Source organism: Epinephelus moara, chromosome 8, assembly GCF_006386435.1.
Source record: "Epinephelus moara isolate mb chromosome 8, YSFRI_EMoa_1.0, whole genome shotgun sequence".
In the NCBI taxonomy this organism is placed as follows: domain Eukaryota; kingdom Metazoa; phylum Chordata; class Actinopteri; order Perciformes; family Serranidae; genus Epinephelus; species Epinephelus moara.
Window position 1 is genome coordinate 21,632,312 of NC_065513.1, and position 16,664 is coordinate 21,648,975.

Genomic DNA, 16,664 nt, shown 5'->3' on the forward strand with positions numbered 1-16,664 from the left:
ATATATATATATATATATATATATATATATATATATATATATATATATATTATATTATATTATATTATATTATATTATATTATATTACCGGTATTTATTTTTAGGATTTCATTTTGGGGGAAAGAGCCTTTGATCCTTTAAATCATGAACCATTAGTTTTGGGTTTAAATGGCAAGTGAATTATCAGCTGTTATTCCAGGTGTTCTTTTTATAGTACTTTTATGGTACACCAGTCTAAACCTCTCTAAAGTAATAGTTCTGCATGACCTCTTTTTTCTGGTTTTATTGCAACTAATACACATACACACAAACACAGTTTGTAGGCTTTTCAGTGGATTTTATGATACAGGACTCTAATCAAGCAACTCTGCCGTGTTATCGAAGTAGAGGTAAGACAATAATGCATAACAAATTGCATAAATAGGAATATAACCATAAATATATTTATATATTAAGAGTAAGCATAGATGTTTTTGTAGTTCAGTTTTCCTTTTAGAGTAATCTTAGCTTTGCACAGGTATAATTTTGTGTACGGGGGGGCAGTGGGCACATTATGTCATTTTGAAATGTTTGAAATTGTTTTTGTGGTTTGGAATACAAATGTTTGATCACATTCTTTTGAGCACTTTTTTAACATGCTTTGTCACATTTATACCGTACAGGTAACAGTGAGAGCCATTTAAAACCATCTATTCTCTAAAAAGTATCTGTACTCTGTACAGATCCGCCAGCTTAAGCAACAGGAGGGAGCTAAAACAAAGATTCGGGGTCTGCCTTTTTTCAAGAACTGAGGATGGTGGTTTATTTAAGCATGATGGGTATATTAATTCACCTGAAAGTCTTTGTTTTTGATTTAAGATAACCCTGGTAAACACTGTAGAATTTTATTTTTGGTGTTGATTTGTCTTGAACAATTGTATAATTGTAATTTTTTTTGTTTTATTATCTGGTGAATGTGATCACCTCATCTTGTGAAATTTCAGATGCATTGTCTATTTTTTTTTAACTTGTACATATCTGATTCAGATGTATCATTGTTAGAACTAATGTTATTGGGGCGATGGCTTGTTTCTGGGTACAACTATGTTTGCCAACAATGCATCTGAAATATTTCTACCTGTGTACAAATGTTTGGGTTTTGTCACATTTTCAGAGGCAGTGAAAATATGTTAGTCATTCATATTTTTGCACAAATGTATCCACTACTGAAAACTGTCACTGAAGTTGTACTCAGCTAGCTAAGGAATGGCACATAGTTAATTGTTATCTCCTCGACTGGATTGTGTGTTTATAATTTTGGGGAGTTTTAACTTGCTGTAGGGTTAGTTAGAATGTTTTACTCCCTCAATCAAGCCACTTTGCTCGAGCCATGGAAGTGGCTGTAAAAGGGAAGTCGCCTTCATATCTCCATTTATTCCCCCATAGCAGCGCTGGAGACAGAGGTGGCTTCAGTAAGCCTGGTGGTAAGTTAACGAGTATTACACTGGTTAGTCCTTTCAAAGCCTTAAACTTTTTGAGCAAATATGCTTGAGTATTGATGTGTCTTACATTGTGGTATGCAAAATTTATTTACATGAACACATTTGAAAATATTGGGGATTTTTTTTTTTCAATGCCTGAGACCATTTTCTCTGGGGTACTTGGTATAATTCAGTCACTGCTTATGGTTCGACAGAGTTTTTGACAGGTTAATGACAAATTTTCCACTCAAATGTGTGTTACTGCTTTTATCAAATCTCACGAGCCGAATTCTGGGTTTTTTGAGGATTTCTTACTGGTCTTAGAGGCTTTTCGAATGACACACAATTATTTGCCAAAGGGTCTGAGGTGTTCTATTTTCAATTCAAGATATCACTTGTGGAAATTGTGGTATACCATAAGGTGCCATTTTCAACCTCCCAATATGACTGACAGCGTCTTAAAGGAAGTGTCTGTGTTATCTTTTGTAGTACCCCTCAGGTGTTGTACAGTAAGCTTCAGTTGCACACACTGACTTCTCTCAATCTGTTTCTCTCCCCCTCGACTGATGGACTACAGGACCTATGAACAGCGATGACCGTGAAATGGGTAAGCAGTCCCACTAGACCCATTTTACAACCCTATATACAGAGTAATTTTCCTGAAATGGTATATGGGAAGGTTTTTTCTGTATATTTAAATTCTTTCCCATTTTTATAGGACGCCCTGAGGAGCAGGATGACTCTGAGAACTGCACGATCTACATCACAGGATTGACTGAGAAGGCTAACCTGGAAGAGATGGCTGAATTCTTTAAACATGTCGGCCCTCTCAGGGTGAGAATAGCTCATCACTGTGAATGTTGGTGAAAGCGAAACTAATGTGCAAACTAAACTAAATGAAATTAATTTTCTTTGTGTCCAGATTAACCGCAGACTTGGCCAGCCTGCCATTAACATATACACGGACAAGGACTCAGGAAAGCCCAAGGGAGATGCCACCCTGTCCTATGAAGAGCCACTCTTTGCCAAAGCAGCTGTGGAGCATTTTGATGGTACATATTATTGACCGTGCACATCACATTTGAAGGGAATCACACAAACATACATGTATCTAAAAGCGACTGTTATAATTCCATTAACTAATATAATTATCTTAAATTGTAGGAAAGGAGTTCCAAGGCCGAAGGCTGAAGGTCTCCATGGCACGCCGTAAGCCCATGATGGGTGGAATGAGGGGTGGCATGCCCATGCGAGATGGCATGATGGGTCGTGGAGGTAAATGTCATCACTGTTTGTTAGTCTGAGACTGTTAAAGAGCATGTTTGCACTATTCTTCACCATCAGGTGTTTATGTGATCTGACATTGGTCTCAATGAAATGCCTGGCTGTTGGCTTTACAAGAAAACAGTTACTTCAGCTGACAAAGTTGCAGAACAGTTTGAACCCTGTATTACATGGAAGCTGTCCTTTAGTGAAAAATTGGCAGTCAAATGCCTTTGAGTAGCTGGAGAAAATTGGAATACAGCCTTATGATTATAAAATGCTGTCATTTTCTTACTAGGTATGATGGGCCGTGGAGGAGACCGTGGCGGGTTTGTCCCACGTGGAGGTCCTCGTGGTATGGGCAGAGGTGGACCCACAGGAGGCAACATGCAGCAGAGAGCTGGAGACTGGGAGTGTCCTAACCCGTATGTATTACTTCATAATGAAGTGTCTTCTCAAGTGCCTTTTTTTTAATTTTTTTTATTAGTTTGTAATTTATTTAATGCTCTGTGTTCCCAGGGGTTGCAGCAACCAGAACTTTGCCTGGAGGATGGAGTGTAACCAGTGCAAAGCCCCCAAACCAGAAGGGTTAGGCGGTGGCCCTCCATTCCCCCCCGGCGGTGACAGAGGCAGAGGTGGAATGGGAATGCGTGGAGGCAGAGGTATGGACCGTGGTGGCCCAGCAGGAGCTGGGGGTCCAGGTGGCCCCGGAGGTTTCCGTGGAGGTTGGGGAGGCGACCGTGGTGGATTCAGAGGACGTGGTGGAATGGATAGGGGAGGTTTTCGTGGGGCCGGGCGTGGAGGACCACCCATGGACCGAATGGGTGGCAGAGGTGGAAGAGGAATGGGCCCACCAGGTGGCAAGATGGACATGAGGTAGAATTACGACTCCTGTTAACCAAGTAGATGTTGTTTTGCTATGCCATTAGTAATTCCAGGACTGCTGAGCATAAAAAAAATGTTATAACTCTTGAGGCCATTGAAAAAGCAAACGAAAGCAAACCTGTGAACTGAATATTTATGTGAAAACCTGACACAGTAAATATTGTTGCTTACTTCTGTTGTGCTTCTTTCTAGGGACCATCGTCAGGAGCGTAGAGAGCGACCCTACTGAAGGACAACTTCTTGAATGTTCCTCTTGTGGAATTTGTTTTTTAAGACGAGAATTTTTAATTTATGATTCCATATTTCGATGGTTATAAAACTGCTTTCAAACATCCTGTGCAGTTTCACTCAACACCTGTTTCCATTTCTTTCTTTTTTTATTTTAGTTTACCCGTGTATATGCTGCATCTTGTATTGTGCATGTTTTTTTTTGGTGTTGCTTTTTTTAAATATGCTCATTAGTTTCGACATTGTGTTGTAAAATGCATTTTTTTCATTGGTTAACATAATTGCTTCCCCTTTCCCATAACTGGCAATTATATGATGACAAATTTGGGAAATAAAATTTTACTGATTTGATGTTTTTTGAGTTGTGGACTTTACTTTACAAATTGAAGTCATACAGGAAAATCTAATGCAGATTTATTAATGCAGTGTCTTTGAAATGATAGTTGCTGTAGGTGAACAGAAGTCTGTCACATTTACATGACTTTGTCAAAACATGTTCCACTGCAGAGAAATGATTTTATAGTTTATATATTTCTCTCATCTGTGGTCCTGGTTGAGTAACCTGTTATTTTTTTTCTGTATGCATATTACCTTTTTCTGAAGAGCACTTCAGGGTACAAACATTTTTTGAGTGCATCAGCTATTCAGCATTTTTAGACCTGAAGTAATGCTCTACTTGTTTTGATGGAGCACATCTGCAGGTCTAAATGGCGGCAGCAGTTACTTCTCTCGCCTGTAGGTGGTGCAGTTTGAACAGAAACTTTGGTGCTGCAGTTCTGACTCAGATGGCTTGGCCTGGTTTCTGGTGTTTTGCATCAATGGCACTCATTTCTCACAAAGCAGCAGTCGCATACAGGACTTCAAGTCTTTACTTATGAATGATGTAATTCAATTTTAGCCTTCAGATTTAAGTAACAATCTGAACAAATAGGAAGTAACTTATTTTCTGCCTTGCATGGCTTACAGCTGCCATACACAGCAAATATTGTGAGCTGTTGTATTGAAGACATGATACAGAATTAGCTGAACTTGACGCTAGCATTAAATGTGTTGTGTAGAAAACTACTGTGAGCATTTCTGTCTTTTCTGTTACTCAAAGTTTCCCATTTTAACTGCAGTCAGGCTTTGATCTAATCACTCAATATTGTTTAATTGTGTTCTGTATTCCCCATAAGGCACTCAGGTTGAATAAAGTGCCGTTATTGACCACAGATGTCAATCTTTGGCTCTTTATTTCTGACATCTGGCAAACATGTGGCTATTGAAACCATCCTACAGCTCTTTGATGTTTCCTTTTATACATCTATTGGGTTACCACTGGATAATTCTGCCTGTAGGAGTCCGCAGAACAATCTAGCGAGACAGTATGTTGCATCATTTGCAGTATTTTCTATTTAGCACTTAAAGTTATACTTGGAAAAAACAAGGATAAACTTTGTTCTTTATTATAAATAGCTGATAGCCATAGGTCATTCTCTTATGAAACAGCTCACAATGTCGTTATTGACGAGATTCAGTAATGAAGGCTCATGTCTGTGTGTTATTGTACTGAGTCGTCCCTCTGGGAAGCCGCGTCACAGCTGACATCTTAAAGTGCCTCTCATTTGCCGCGGCCGGTTGTTCATGTGGATTAATAGAGTGCTGAATTCTCTCCCTCTCTCTGTCTCTACTGACAGAAAAGCTGATTCATCCCGGCCCAGAATATGATCTCATCAACCCCCACCTTCTCCCTCCCTCTTTCTCTCTTCTCTCTATCTCTCTTCCGCCCTCTCCCTTCCTCTCTTTCTCGCCCTCTCCTTCTTAAACAGACACATCCCTCTTTTTTAAATGAAAACAAGCCCTCCTCCTCGGTGGTGGGCTTCGCTTAGATTCAAACAATCACACATTAGGAGAGAACGCGAGCCACTCTGATGGGTTGTATGAGGGGAAGTGAGATGGTGGAAAAGACTTTTAAAGGCCCAGTCGGGCGTTTTTAAGCAAGTACAGTCAAGGTATATTTACAACCAGCTGAAGAGTTCAATATGTAGATGGAAACTGAGGGTTTCCATGTGTCCCAACAGCTTTCAAAATAAGACTGCATAGATATAAAATTGACTTTAGTTGAGTTTGTATTCATAGCAGCTTATAATCACATGCTTCAAGTTCTTCCTGCAAGGCCACCCCTTTGTTTGCACTTATCACAGACAGTATCTTTAAAGCCCTGAGCAAGTTTCCCTTATGTTTTTAAAAACTTTAACACATCATTAGAACCTGAAAATCAGGTCTCTTGCAGCAAAGTTTGGCCCAGGTTTCAACCCTCATGTTGAGCTGCAAACCTATTAGTCCTCCTCACTATCAGCATGTCTGGTCTTGTGATTGCATTCTGGCCTTTGGTGTTTTCAGATCATTTAGAACAAAGAGAGGAATCTAAGATGTTTTCCTGTGTTAATGTAAAGCAGCACAAATGACGGCCACGTTAACTTGTAGAGCTGCGACAGTTAGTCGATTAACAGATGGACAGAAAATGAAACGCCATTGTTTCATTTTTTAAGCATAAATGTCAGACGTTTGCTGGTCCTAGCTCCTTAGAAGTGATAATTGCATCTTCTGTTTGTTATTTCTGACAGACAATGTTGTAAATGTGTCTTTGAGTTTTGGACTGTTGGTCGGACAAAAGAGGCTTGAGGTTGAGCTCTGGCAACGTGCAATGAGCATTTTTCGCATTTTTTTTTGACATTTTATAGACTAAATTAATCAATTACTTGTGAAAATAGGTGGCAGATTAATCAGTAAATACAGTCACTAGTTGCAGCTTTGTTATCTTGTGCAGTATGTGACGAACACATTACCTATCATGTGCTCTTGTATTGACAACCTTATCTTTGCTCTGTTTACCGCCTACTTGACCAGACTGGATAAGGCTCTACTGTATCTCCCTCACTATCTCCCTCCATAATCCCCCAATCTCCTGCTGTTTCAGGGGTTTACCGGCTCGGGCCTCCTCCAGGTGTGACATCTTTGACTTGTGCAAGTGCCTCTTTCAAACCTCTAATCACACATTCATTACAAAACCTACAAGACTGTTAATGCCTAACTAACATATCATATGATTTTATCACTCATTAGATTGGACAGTTGCAGAGGAATTTTCTTGCACTAAGAAGAGTGAGTGTCTCATGATGCTGAGGCGTTATTAGCCTTTATCACTTGAGGCTATTTGGTGAAGAGATGACACAGAGGTTTCATTATTTAAAGAATATGAAAGTTCTTTAAGTGTTGAAAAATCCTTAAAAAAAATATGCTTCTCACTTTCTTACAGAGCCAATTCAGCTCCAACATGAACTTGTGATCAAAAGTTACCATAGATTTCAATAATCAAACACCCCTACTAATACAGTTTGAGGTATTTGTACTTCACTTGAGTACTTACATTTGTATGACAGCAGTAATTAATAGTTACTTTGCAGATTCAGATGTGATCAACAGGTAAAATATTAGGGCTGCAACTAACGATTATTGTCACTGTCGATTAGTCTGTCTATGACTCAATTAATCGTTTAGTCCTTTGGTCAGCCTCTAAAATGCCAGAAAGTAGTGAGAAATGTCCACAACCCAAACATTATTAGTTTACTATCATAGAGGAGCAAAGAAGCAAGAACTTATTCACATTAAAAAAGCTGGGAGACTTTGGTCGATTAATTGATCATCAAAAATGTTTGCAATTAATTGATTTAGCTCTATTATAGATTAATCCATTAGTGTATGAAGTAGCCTACTTGTGTCACAGTTTTGACAAAGTGTGTTGGTGAACATGGGGTTAAGTTTTCTCCTCTGCCGAGCGTTGATCCCTCATAATGGGATGTGCCACCGAGTCGCTCTGCTGGTCTAAGCTACAGCAGGTCAACATATTCAGTGCAAGAGGCGGGCCTATGTGCAGGGAAGATGAGCCGTGGACTCAGCGCTGCTCAGTGGTCGTGATTTCATCGATGAGGAGCTGACTGACCGCCTCACACACACAGACATGGTGACACGTGGATTTTTGTGGGTGAGGGGACTCACCGGCCACCGGTTGGATTAACGGATCGTCGCATGGGTGTGTGTCGGCGTCCCGGACTGCTCCTTTTCTTAATCTGACTCCGGGACCCGGCGATGCGCTCTTTAAAGGAAACGGGTTTCGCAGAGACATCCGGAAAACGCATCCATGCGCCACGGCCAGTCCGCATCCCGATATGCCTCTGACAACACAAAGCCTGGTTTCAAGGAGCTGCCATAAGAAAGCACACATGCATATCGGCATGGGTGCGTCAACACGGTTATCTGGCTGTATTTTGCGCATGGGGCTTTGGAGCGCAGTTGTGCAATGAGAGAAACGGGAATTATCAAGTAGACTTTTATTGATAGGCTACATAATTCGACAATATGGCTGATCAGAGCAACATCCAGTCCGCCGCCTCCAAGAGTATCCGGCCTTTTAAATCCAGCGAGGAGTACCTGTACGCCATGAAGGAGGATCTGGCTGAATGGCTCAACACCCTGTATGATCTGGATATCACTGCGGACACCTTTATGGATGGGCTGGAGACGGGCTGTGCCCTCTGTCGGCACGCCAACAACGTCAACCGCGCCGCGCAGGACTTCCAGCTGGAGTACCCGGAGGCTGCACAGTCCATGAAGGTGCCATCTAAAGATGTTGTCTTTCAGTCACGCAACGTTATCCCAGGCTCTTTCTTAGCGCGGGATAACGTGTCCAATTTCATCAGCTGGTGCAGGCAGGAGCTCTGGATCAAGGACGTCCTCATGTTTGAGACCAACGACCTGGTGGAGAGATGCAACGAGAAGAATTTTGTCCTGTGCCTCCTGGAGGTGGCGCGGCGCGGGGCCAAGTTTGGCATGTTGGCCCCCATGTTGATCCAGCTGGAGGAGGAGATCGAGGAGGAGATCCGGGACCAGGAGAGCCTGCGGATCGATGCATTGGAGCCAGCTGAGCAGAGCCCGCCCAGCAGGTGCTTCAGTCGGAAGGAGAGCAGTCACAGTGTGGAGGATGAAGATGAGCCTGATCCAGAGCCCTTCGTTTGGCCGCAGAAGAGAGTTTTGTGTGACATGCGAAATTTGGATGAGTTGGTGAGTTGAAAAGATGGAAACACAAACCCTGATTTAATTACCCTCCATAACCCTGCTTGACTTCATAACGTGCCACAACTGCATTATGATTCATATAAGTTAAGTCATCATAGACAGTGATCTCACAGCTCAGATTTCACAGAATTTAATCATCACTACTCATAACACAAGTGTGAAATACACTCTCCCACAGGCTTCTCACCCTCCTGCCTAAAGTAAATATCACCCAGTGTGTTTAGTGTGGTGCTAAACGGTATGAAGCAGCTGATAGAAGACCAATATCTCCCACAGTAAAACAGAAAAGTGTCAAAAGTGAAGCTCCCTCTCTGAAAATATCATAGCAGTGCTATGAAGAAGGCAGGCGCTGTATGGATTCCCTGTGGAGTGGGTGTGTGCATTCATCCATAGGTGTGGATTTTGGGGGGACGTAAGGGACATGTCCCCCCTAATATTTAGAATTTTTTAGAATATGTGCATTTGTCAACCCAATTAAAATGTGAATTTAGCAGGGGGATTTTATTTAGACAAACTTCAATACATTTACACCACAAATTGGTGCATGAAAATAAAAAAAAAGTGCTCAAAATTTTCTGGCGGAGGGCCCCCAAATTTCACGTGTCCCCTCCAACATTGAGATGAAATCTACACCCATGCGTTCATCTTAACTTGGTTTTAGGCTGCTGTTAAATTCCAGCTCACCTGTAGGGTCAGTGTGTGTTTGACACCCAAATTCTTGTTCACACTCTGAGAGGTCACAGGTCAACTCTGATATTACTCCTGCATTCTTGAAGAAAAGTCAGCTCTGCCTATGACATTTATCTTCTTTTATTTAGCCTGTCCATCAAGAGTAATCAATACAATATCCTGCAGGCGAGGGAGACTCTTAATCATGTCCTGCTTCTGCAGCTCCTTTAGCAACACTACTAAGAAAATGTCCCTGTTGGCAGTTTGATTCTGATACACTTCCCGGAGTTCAAACCATCAACTCTTGTCATTTGTCTGGTTGAACTGGCCGACCTTTGCCGCGGCCTGCCTGACACGAGCACATTAGAGAGGCAAAGGTCTTGTTGGGGCGAAGCTAATGAGCAGACACACACAGCAGCATTTGGGTTGGGTGCGGGGGAGAAGTTGATATTTTCATGTTGATGAAGAGAACAATGTCTGTCTTTGGCACCAAAGATGTGAGATGGGACAGCAGGGAGAGGGAGAGAGGGAGGAGGAGGGGAGACAGTCACACTCATGCTGGTCAGGCAGCAGAGCAGAGCGGCTCCAGTGTGACCTCCACAGACAGAAATAGGAGAGCATGTGGAGGAGGATGTGCGCTGTTCACATCCAGACTGTCTGAGTCCGCACACTCTCACTCATATGACTGAGGATTAAACGAGCCGACTGCATTTTTGGGACAAAAAGATCACAGGATAGCTGCAGAGCGTATGCCTGTCTTTCTGTTTTTTGTCATCTGGACTGACACATCCCTCAGCAGTCCAACAGTGACAGACACACACGTTTGACTTGGCTGATCTGGGATGTGGCATTCCCGGTCGTCATGTGTCTGGCGAATAAAATCTCTCACCATCCCTGTCAACCTTAGAAAACTGCTGGCATGCAAGCTGCACAGACAGCCCACATCAGCAACATGAGGCGCATCAAACAAGAGACCACAGTGGTACTCAGATGAGAGGGTGCAATATTAAAATAGTATGGTATTATCAAGGGTAGCTGTAGCAACACATACTGTCTAATGGCTTCAGCTGTTTGTTGTCCATTTGTCGTGTGTGAGGCATGTTTCCACTTAATACCTCTTAATTACCAGGGAACAATCAAAATGAAATCCACATTTTTGTCTTTAAATAGTTTGATCAATATCTGAACAGTGAGCTACGCGCTCAGTTCTCGCTGCAAGGCGTTAGACCTCTGTCCTCCATAACATCAGTCACAAGTTTATCCCGCAGAATACGTTTCTTTGTGTTTCTGTCTTACAAGAGATTAGTGTCTCCTTATTACTGGAATCCTCATTGCTAGTATCTGACAGAGAGGGAGAGGAAGAAAGTTAAAGGGCTTAAGTTCGTCTGTGACATCAGACTGTGTGTCCGCAGCTTTCCTGCGTCATCCATGATGGATGTTTTGGCTCTTCCTTTGCTCCTTTATTTTAATTTTTCCTCTGCAAAATGTATTGAGCTGCTAGTCGTGATTTAATTTTGACTCCACTTTTTAAAAGATACATAATTTATCAACCTTTTCCTGAACTCTCCCCAATTATAATCAATAGCATTATTGATGAAATGTCATCAATTAATTACCAGGCCATTAACTTCCACAGAGATGTGCACAGCAGCCTTGGATGCTTGCAGTGCAATGCTACAAATGTTCTGCCGTCATTTAGTTTTCTTGTTTTCTTCACCAAAACCTGAATGTGGGGGAAACGTGTACCTTTATGATCACTGTTTGTGCATGAATCCGGGATGCTGTCATTTCATGTGTGTGCTGCCACAGTGCCCTAATCCAATTAAATCTCAAGCAGAAAATGTGAGCTGTGCAATGTATGCACGAACATGGGGATCATATTTAAATTCTGCAGTACTATCTTTAAAAAGTTTGGCTTTTGTGTCTCGTGCAGCTCGCAGCGTCTCAATGAGATCTGTACATTTGGCAGCGGTATACTCTTTGTGTAGTAGCTGGATGATCAAACTAATCGTCTTGTTGAGTTCAACAAGACAATACAAGTGTGGTGATAATAGGATTACAGGTCCTTATTCTAATGAGTGTATAGTAACAGTCTGCATACAGACAGCGGGATTATTTTAAGTACAAGTCCCTTTAAGGACATCTGACTGTTCATAATCACAGTTAAAGTATGTCAACATATATATTGTAAGTTATAATTTGTCTTCAGTACACTCTGCATCAGTGGTGGAATGTAACTAAGTGCATTTACTCAAGTACTGTACTGAAGTACAGATTAAAAGCATTTCCCTTTTATGTAACTTCATACTTCTACTCCACTACCTCTGAGTGACAAATATGTACTTATTATTTGTCTGACACCTTTAGTTACACTTTGGATTCGTTCTTCATATCCCTCCTGTCCAGTGAAAGCTATGTATCTCCAGGTGTGTTGATTTTTAGTGTTTGTGATAAACTGAAGCATGAAGTGTTTACTCGCTTTAGGTCTTTCTTAAGCCAAAGAAACTCTTTAAAAACCCTCTTGGATCAGCCGGAAGATGCATCGTCACACAGCTGAATATAGGGCTGTTTTTTTAGACACCATGAAAAGTTGACTTTTTAGACATATATGGTTCTAACAGGACAGCAATAACCTGTAAACGTGTGATGATCCTATGGAGTACGAGGCACTGCTGTAGATTAAACTGCTTAACAGTATATAAACGAGTTTAAATAACCTCAACTACAGCAGAAAAATACAACATAGAAATTAAAGCAGCAGTTATAATCATCCAAAAACATCAGATGCAACATCAAGACACTGACAAGAGACTTTTTACTGCACAGTGAGTGCTTCTACTTTTCATACTCTCAGGTTTTTGAATGCTGGACTTTAAATTGTCGTGGAGTATTTTCACAGTGTATTATTAGTACTTTTACTTAAGTAAAGTATCTAAATACTTCTTCCACCTCTGCTCTACTGGTGCAACAGCAAAGTGACTCAGTAAACTTGTGACTCTCAATGCAAACAGTGGATTTGTCACATCCAGTACCTTGTGGATACAATAGGTATTTAATGTTCAGGAAGCTGTCGTCTATCCTGGTTACAACACGCCCTCATGTAAACACTCACCACCCCTGTGTTTCTTGCCGACCTGCCTCTACAAATGTTATTACTCATATCACCGCGGGACGGTTTTCCACTCTTAAGTTGGGGAAGTGACGGTAGTCTCATGTCTTTCATCATACATTGACTCAGTGATAAATGTTCTTTTTTCCCACTCCTTTTCCTCAATAGGGTTACAGACAGCAGCTGGCTCACATTGCTGTGTGTGTCCACATTAAGTTTATCCTTTGCATTAGGGGATTTTCTGTCATATAGATAGGGATTATGAGCGCAACATCAATCAGATCCATTTTTCTTTACACTTCAAGCGGCCTAATGTAAAGAAACACGGTCATCAACCTACAAAAATGACCTTTTGTATATTTTCTAGGTCTTCTGCTGAGGCCCTGGGCACATATGCAAACTGACACACATGTAATAATTAAAATCACACTTACTGACCCCTTAATGCAACGTCTAATTGTTCACATGTTTACTGCATGCGTAGGTGTCTGTACAGGACAGTATTTGAGGTTATAAGTGACAGAACATTGGAGCTTCACAGCCTTCCTTCATCCGCATCTTTGATCCTTCTTCTTGCTCAGTCATATGAACTGGTTCATGTCTCCTCTGACCCCGGGCTTCAACATTCAGCCCTTGTTTAGTTCATATATGTGCGAGCCCTCACTCCCATCCCCCACTTGTGTCTGCGGAGATGATAAAGCAAAGAGCACCACAGTATGTCTTGTTGATGGCATTGAAGGGGAGATGTGAATAGGCTGTTGACAGCGAGGTAATCAGAGGCTGACGTCTCAATCAAAGATGCTGTATGGACACACCAAAAGGGGGACGGGGTAATAAAGAGAGAAAATGTATGTATTATGCCTGTGTGGACAGTCTGCTCCATTAACCTTATGGTCTAATTCATGCATTCAGGGAATTAAAAAAAGGGGGGGAGTAGACAACAGATAGTGTGCCTAGAGTGACTTCACTGTACACTCTGTTAAACCTGACTGGAATGGATGTTACTCTGAGAGGGAGAGCTACAGTAGAGAGGGGAGCGAGAGTGAAAGAGAAAAGTAGGTCATCATGCTTTGCATTGGGTCACACTCGTACGCGTTGCTGAGAGAGCGTGGCATCCTTCAGTGTTTCTCTCTCCTGTGCCACATGCACTCATGTTTTTAGGAGTTTAATATTTGAAAGGATTTTTTATACCCTCTAGACTTTGCTCAGTAACAGCACACACCACCTCTCCTCCTTCTCCTCGCTATTTTCCATGCGGCATGTGGAAACAGCTGACTCTGCACTTTGCACATTGCCCGCTTTATGTCGTTATTGCATTGCGTTTGATGCTATCCCCTCATCATTTGCATCATTTAATTGGGTGTTTATCTGAACAGGCTTCGGTCTGTGTGGGTAGTCTGGTTATTTTAGGCACCTGCCTGCAGCCTCTTCATGCTGGTGCTCAGGTGGAAGCTGCCAGGGTGAGAAGAGTGCTGGGCATCAATCCCTCTAGCCTCAGCTGTCACAGGGAGAAGTGCTGAGTGTTCTTGAGCCTCATCGTGACAAACCAACAAATGACTTAGACGCTGGCCTGATATTTAACGTCCTGCATCGGGTGATTACACTGCTGTCTGACTGAAGCAGATGAATAATGGAGTTATTCACCTTGCAGCACTTGACGTCCATTAGATTCATATATAATCCCAGCACCCCAGTGAGCAGTTTGTCATGTGGCCAGAAGACAGGCATCGATTTTCAGGGAACGGTTTCCTTGATGTGGTGGATGGGGCCTGCCCTGGAGCTATGATTACATTTTTTACCCTGATCAAACACAACACAGGTTATACAATATACAAAGGTATATTATTATAGTTATAACAGATAAAGGTAGTTTGACATTTTGTATGATATGCTCATTTGCTTTCTTTTTGTGTCTGCATGGTAAATTTGCTATCAAGCAGATTTTTTTATTTACCTTTGGACAGAGCCAGGCTAACTGTCTCCTCTGTTTCCAGACTTTATGCTAAGCTAAGCTAACCAGCTGCTGACTGTATCCTTATATTTAATGGACAGATGTAAAAGTGGTATCGATCTTCTCATCTAACTCTCATCCAGGAAGAAAGTTAAGTGTATTTCTGAAAATGTTGAATATTGCTGTAATGCAGTGGCACTCAGCTTTCAGCCCGGGTGCAGGGTGGCCTGTCGACCATTTTCTAATACCAGTTTGGCGGCATCGAAGCTTCAGTAAAAAAAACATCAGCCATAACGGGTGGAGAATGAGAGATGAGAGGACATTTTTTGAAACATGACCTAGGAAAAAGAAAGCTAAGCCATTTCCTGTCTGTTTTCAGGTGATTTGCCAAGTGCGTTGTAGATTTGTGATATACCAGTTTCTTTTTGCATACGTGCCTTTTGAGTTTTTAGGGGCATTCTTCACAAATTTTGCAACTTATCCAGACGCTTAAATGTCCTTGTCTGAGAATGTCGATGCATAATGAATTTTGTTGGATTGCTGTTTGATTTATGGGCAATTTGGGATTTTTGGGGAAATAGTTTTAAAAAATGGTGCATTTAAACACTGATTTGGACATTGATTACCACTGTAACGATTGCAGCTTCAAAGCTTTCAAGCATTTGGGTCAGTCCTAGTGCCAGGGGAGGATCTGGGGTCTAGACTAAAGCAGAAATGTCATCAAATCCAAGAAATGCCCCTGTTTACACTTGACATGTGGGGCTGCTGCAACTGGATTTGCCTAGTTTATTAATTTTATCTGATAGATATTATTCATGTTTGGCCACTGGCCTCTTGTCATTTTGCAAAAGTGGCCCCTGGGCAAAGCAAGCTAAGCATCCCTGCCGTAATGCAGCCTTTGTTTGCTATATTATTCTGCCTATGGGAGGTAACTGACACACCTGATCCTGGAGCATTAGCCAACGTTTTCCTGTCTCATGTCTGCTGGTGTGGCCTGTTGGACCAGCACGCTAACAGTCTGTAAATACATGCATTTCCATGATCTGTCCAGATTGTCCCCTCAGGCTACAGGTCTAACATAATCAGCATAAATTCACTTGTCATCTCCCTGCAGCCCCCAGGTTGTTTAAGGAGATCATTTGTGCAGAGGAGGTTGTTTCATCTTTATGAGATGTTGCATGGTTGTCCACAGAGGAGTTGTTTATGCGGGCTGTCAGAACAGTTGTTTAATAGGAGGATAGAGTCTGATATGTAGCTGTTTTCAGAGTGTGTTCACAGGCTTCAGGAATTCTTACTGTGGGCGGTGGAGCAATAACCCCCTCAAGTTCCAAAACTCTCCCTTCTGCCAAGCAGGCGCCCGCAGTGTTTTCTTGTCTCTCATTGCTTATCTGATGGTGAGATTGCTTTATCTGGGGAAGTTTCCAGTCATGACAGGAGATCCTCAGGGTAACAAGATAAGCTAAGAGAAGAGTGTTGTTGTCATTTTTCGAATTCACCTTGAAAGCACTGCACACTCTGTGCCATCTTTTAATCCTCCCCATTTCCTTTACCTTTTGAAAGACTGTATGTTCTGTCAGAAACCCTCCAATCTACAGTTGTCTCCCTGGCGGCACAGAAGTCAAATCCTGGAAACACCCTCGTGTGAATTCCTGCAGAGTGAGTTGTAATGTTCACTTTTTATTGTTGGAGGAGTTTGGCAATAATTATCCTTCGCACAGCAATCATAAAAGCAGCCAGTTAGAGCAGACCAGCACACCTATGTTTGATGAGTGTGCTGGTGTAACTGTGTGGTTGTTTGTTGACTCATGGGGAGAACAACCTGATGTGCGGCTTCTCAGAGTACATTTAGGAAATGTGGATCATCTGAAAACATGAACCACAAAAACCTAAAACCAGAACTCTATATTTTATGTATTAAAGTAGTTGTTATTAGAGTAGAACAATATGGGCAACCTTGCTCTTTCTTTTGTTATGATACAGTTAT

The 16,664-nt window shown here is 41.8% G+C and overlaps 2 protein-coding genes across 6 annotated transcripts in view; both read left to right on the plus strand.

Annotated features, from left to right (window-relative positions):
• The window catches only part of ewsr1b (EWS RNA-binding protein 1b), an 8,884-nt gene extending 4,697 nt beyond the window's left edge, over positions 1–4,187 (plus strand). For 4 of the 5 annotated variants that reach the window (XM_050050046.1, XM_050050049.1, XM_050050047.1 and 1 more), the window contains exons 8-15: positions 1,426–1,463; positions 2,038–2,067; positions 2,179–2,294; positions 2,383–2,512; positions 2,625–2,735; positions 3,022–3,148; positions 3,243–3,599; positions 3,801–4,187. In XM_050050046.1, coding sequence (XP_049906003.1) covers positions 1,426–1,463; positions 2,038–2,067; positions 2,179–2,294; positions 2,383–2,512; positions 2,625–2,735; positions 3,022–3,148; positions 3,243–3,599; positions 3,801–3,837 — 946 coding nt within the window. In that variant the 3' untranslated portion in view covers positions 3,838–4,187. The remainder of the gene's footprint in view (positions 1–1,425; positions 1,464–2,037; positions 2,068–2,178; positions 2,295–2,382; positions 2,513–2,624; positions 2,736–3,021; positions 3,149–3,242; positions 3,600–3,800) is intronic. The other variant, XM_050050048.1, reaches the window with a different exon arrangement.
• Positions 4,188–7,715: 3,528 nt separating this feature from the next.
• The window catches only part of gas2l1 (growth arrest-specific 2 like 1), a 30,086-nt gene continuing 21,137 nt past the window's right edge, over positions 7,716–16,664 (plus strand). Inside the window, exon 1 of the mRNA XM_050050033.1 lies at positions 7,716–8,936. Within this exon, the coding sequence (XP_049905990.1) occupies positions 8,235–8,936 (702 nt within the window). The 5' untranslated portion in view covers positions 7,716–8,234. The remainder of the gene's footprint in view (positions 8,937–16,664) is intronic.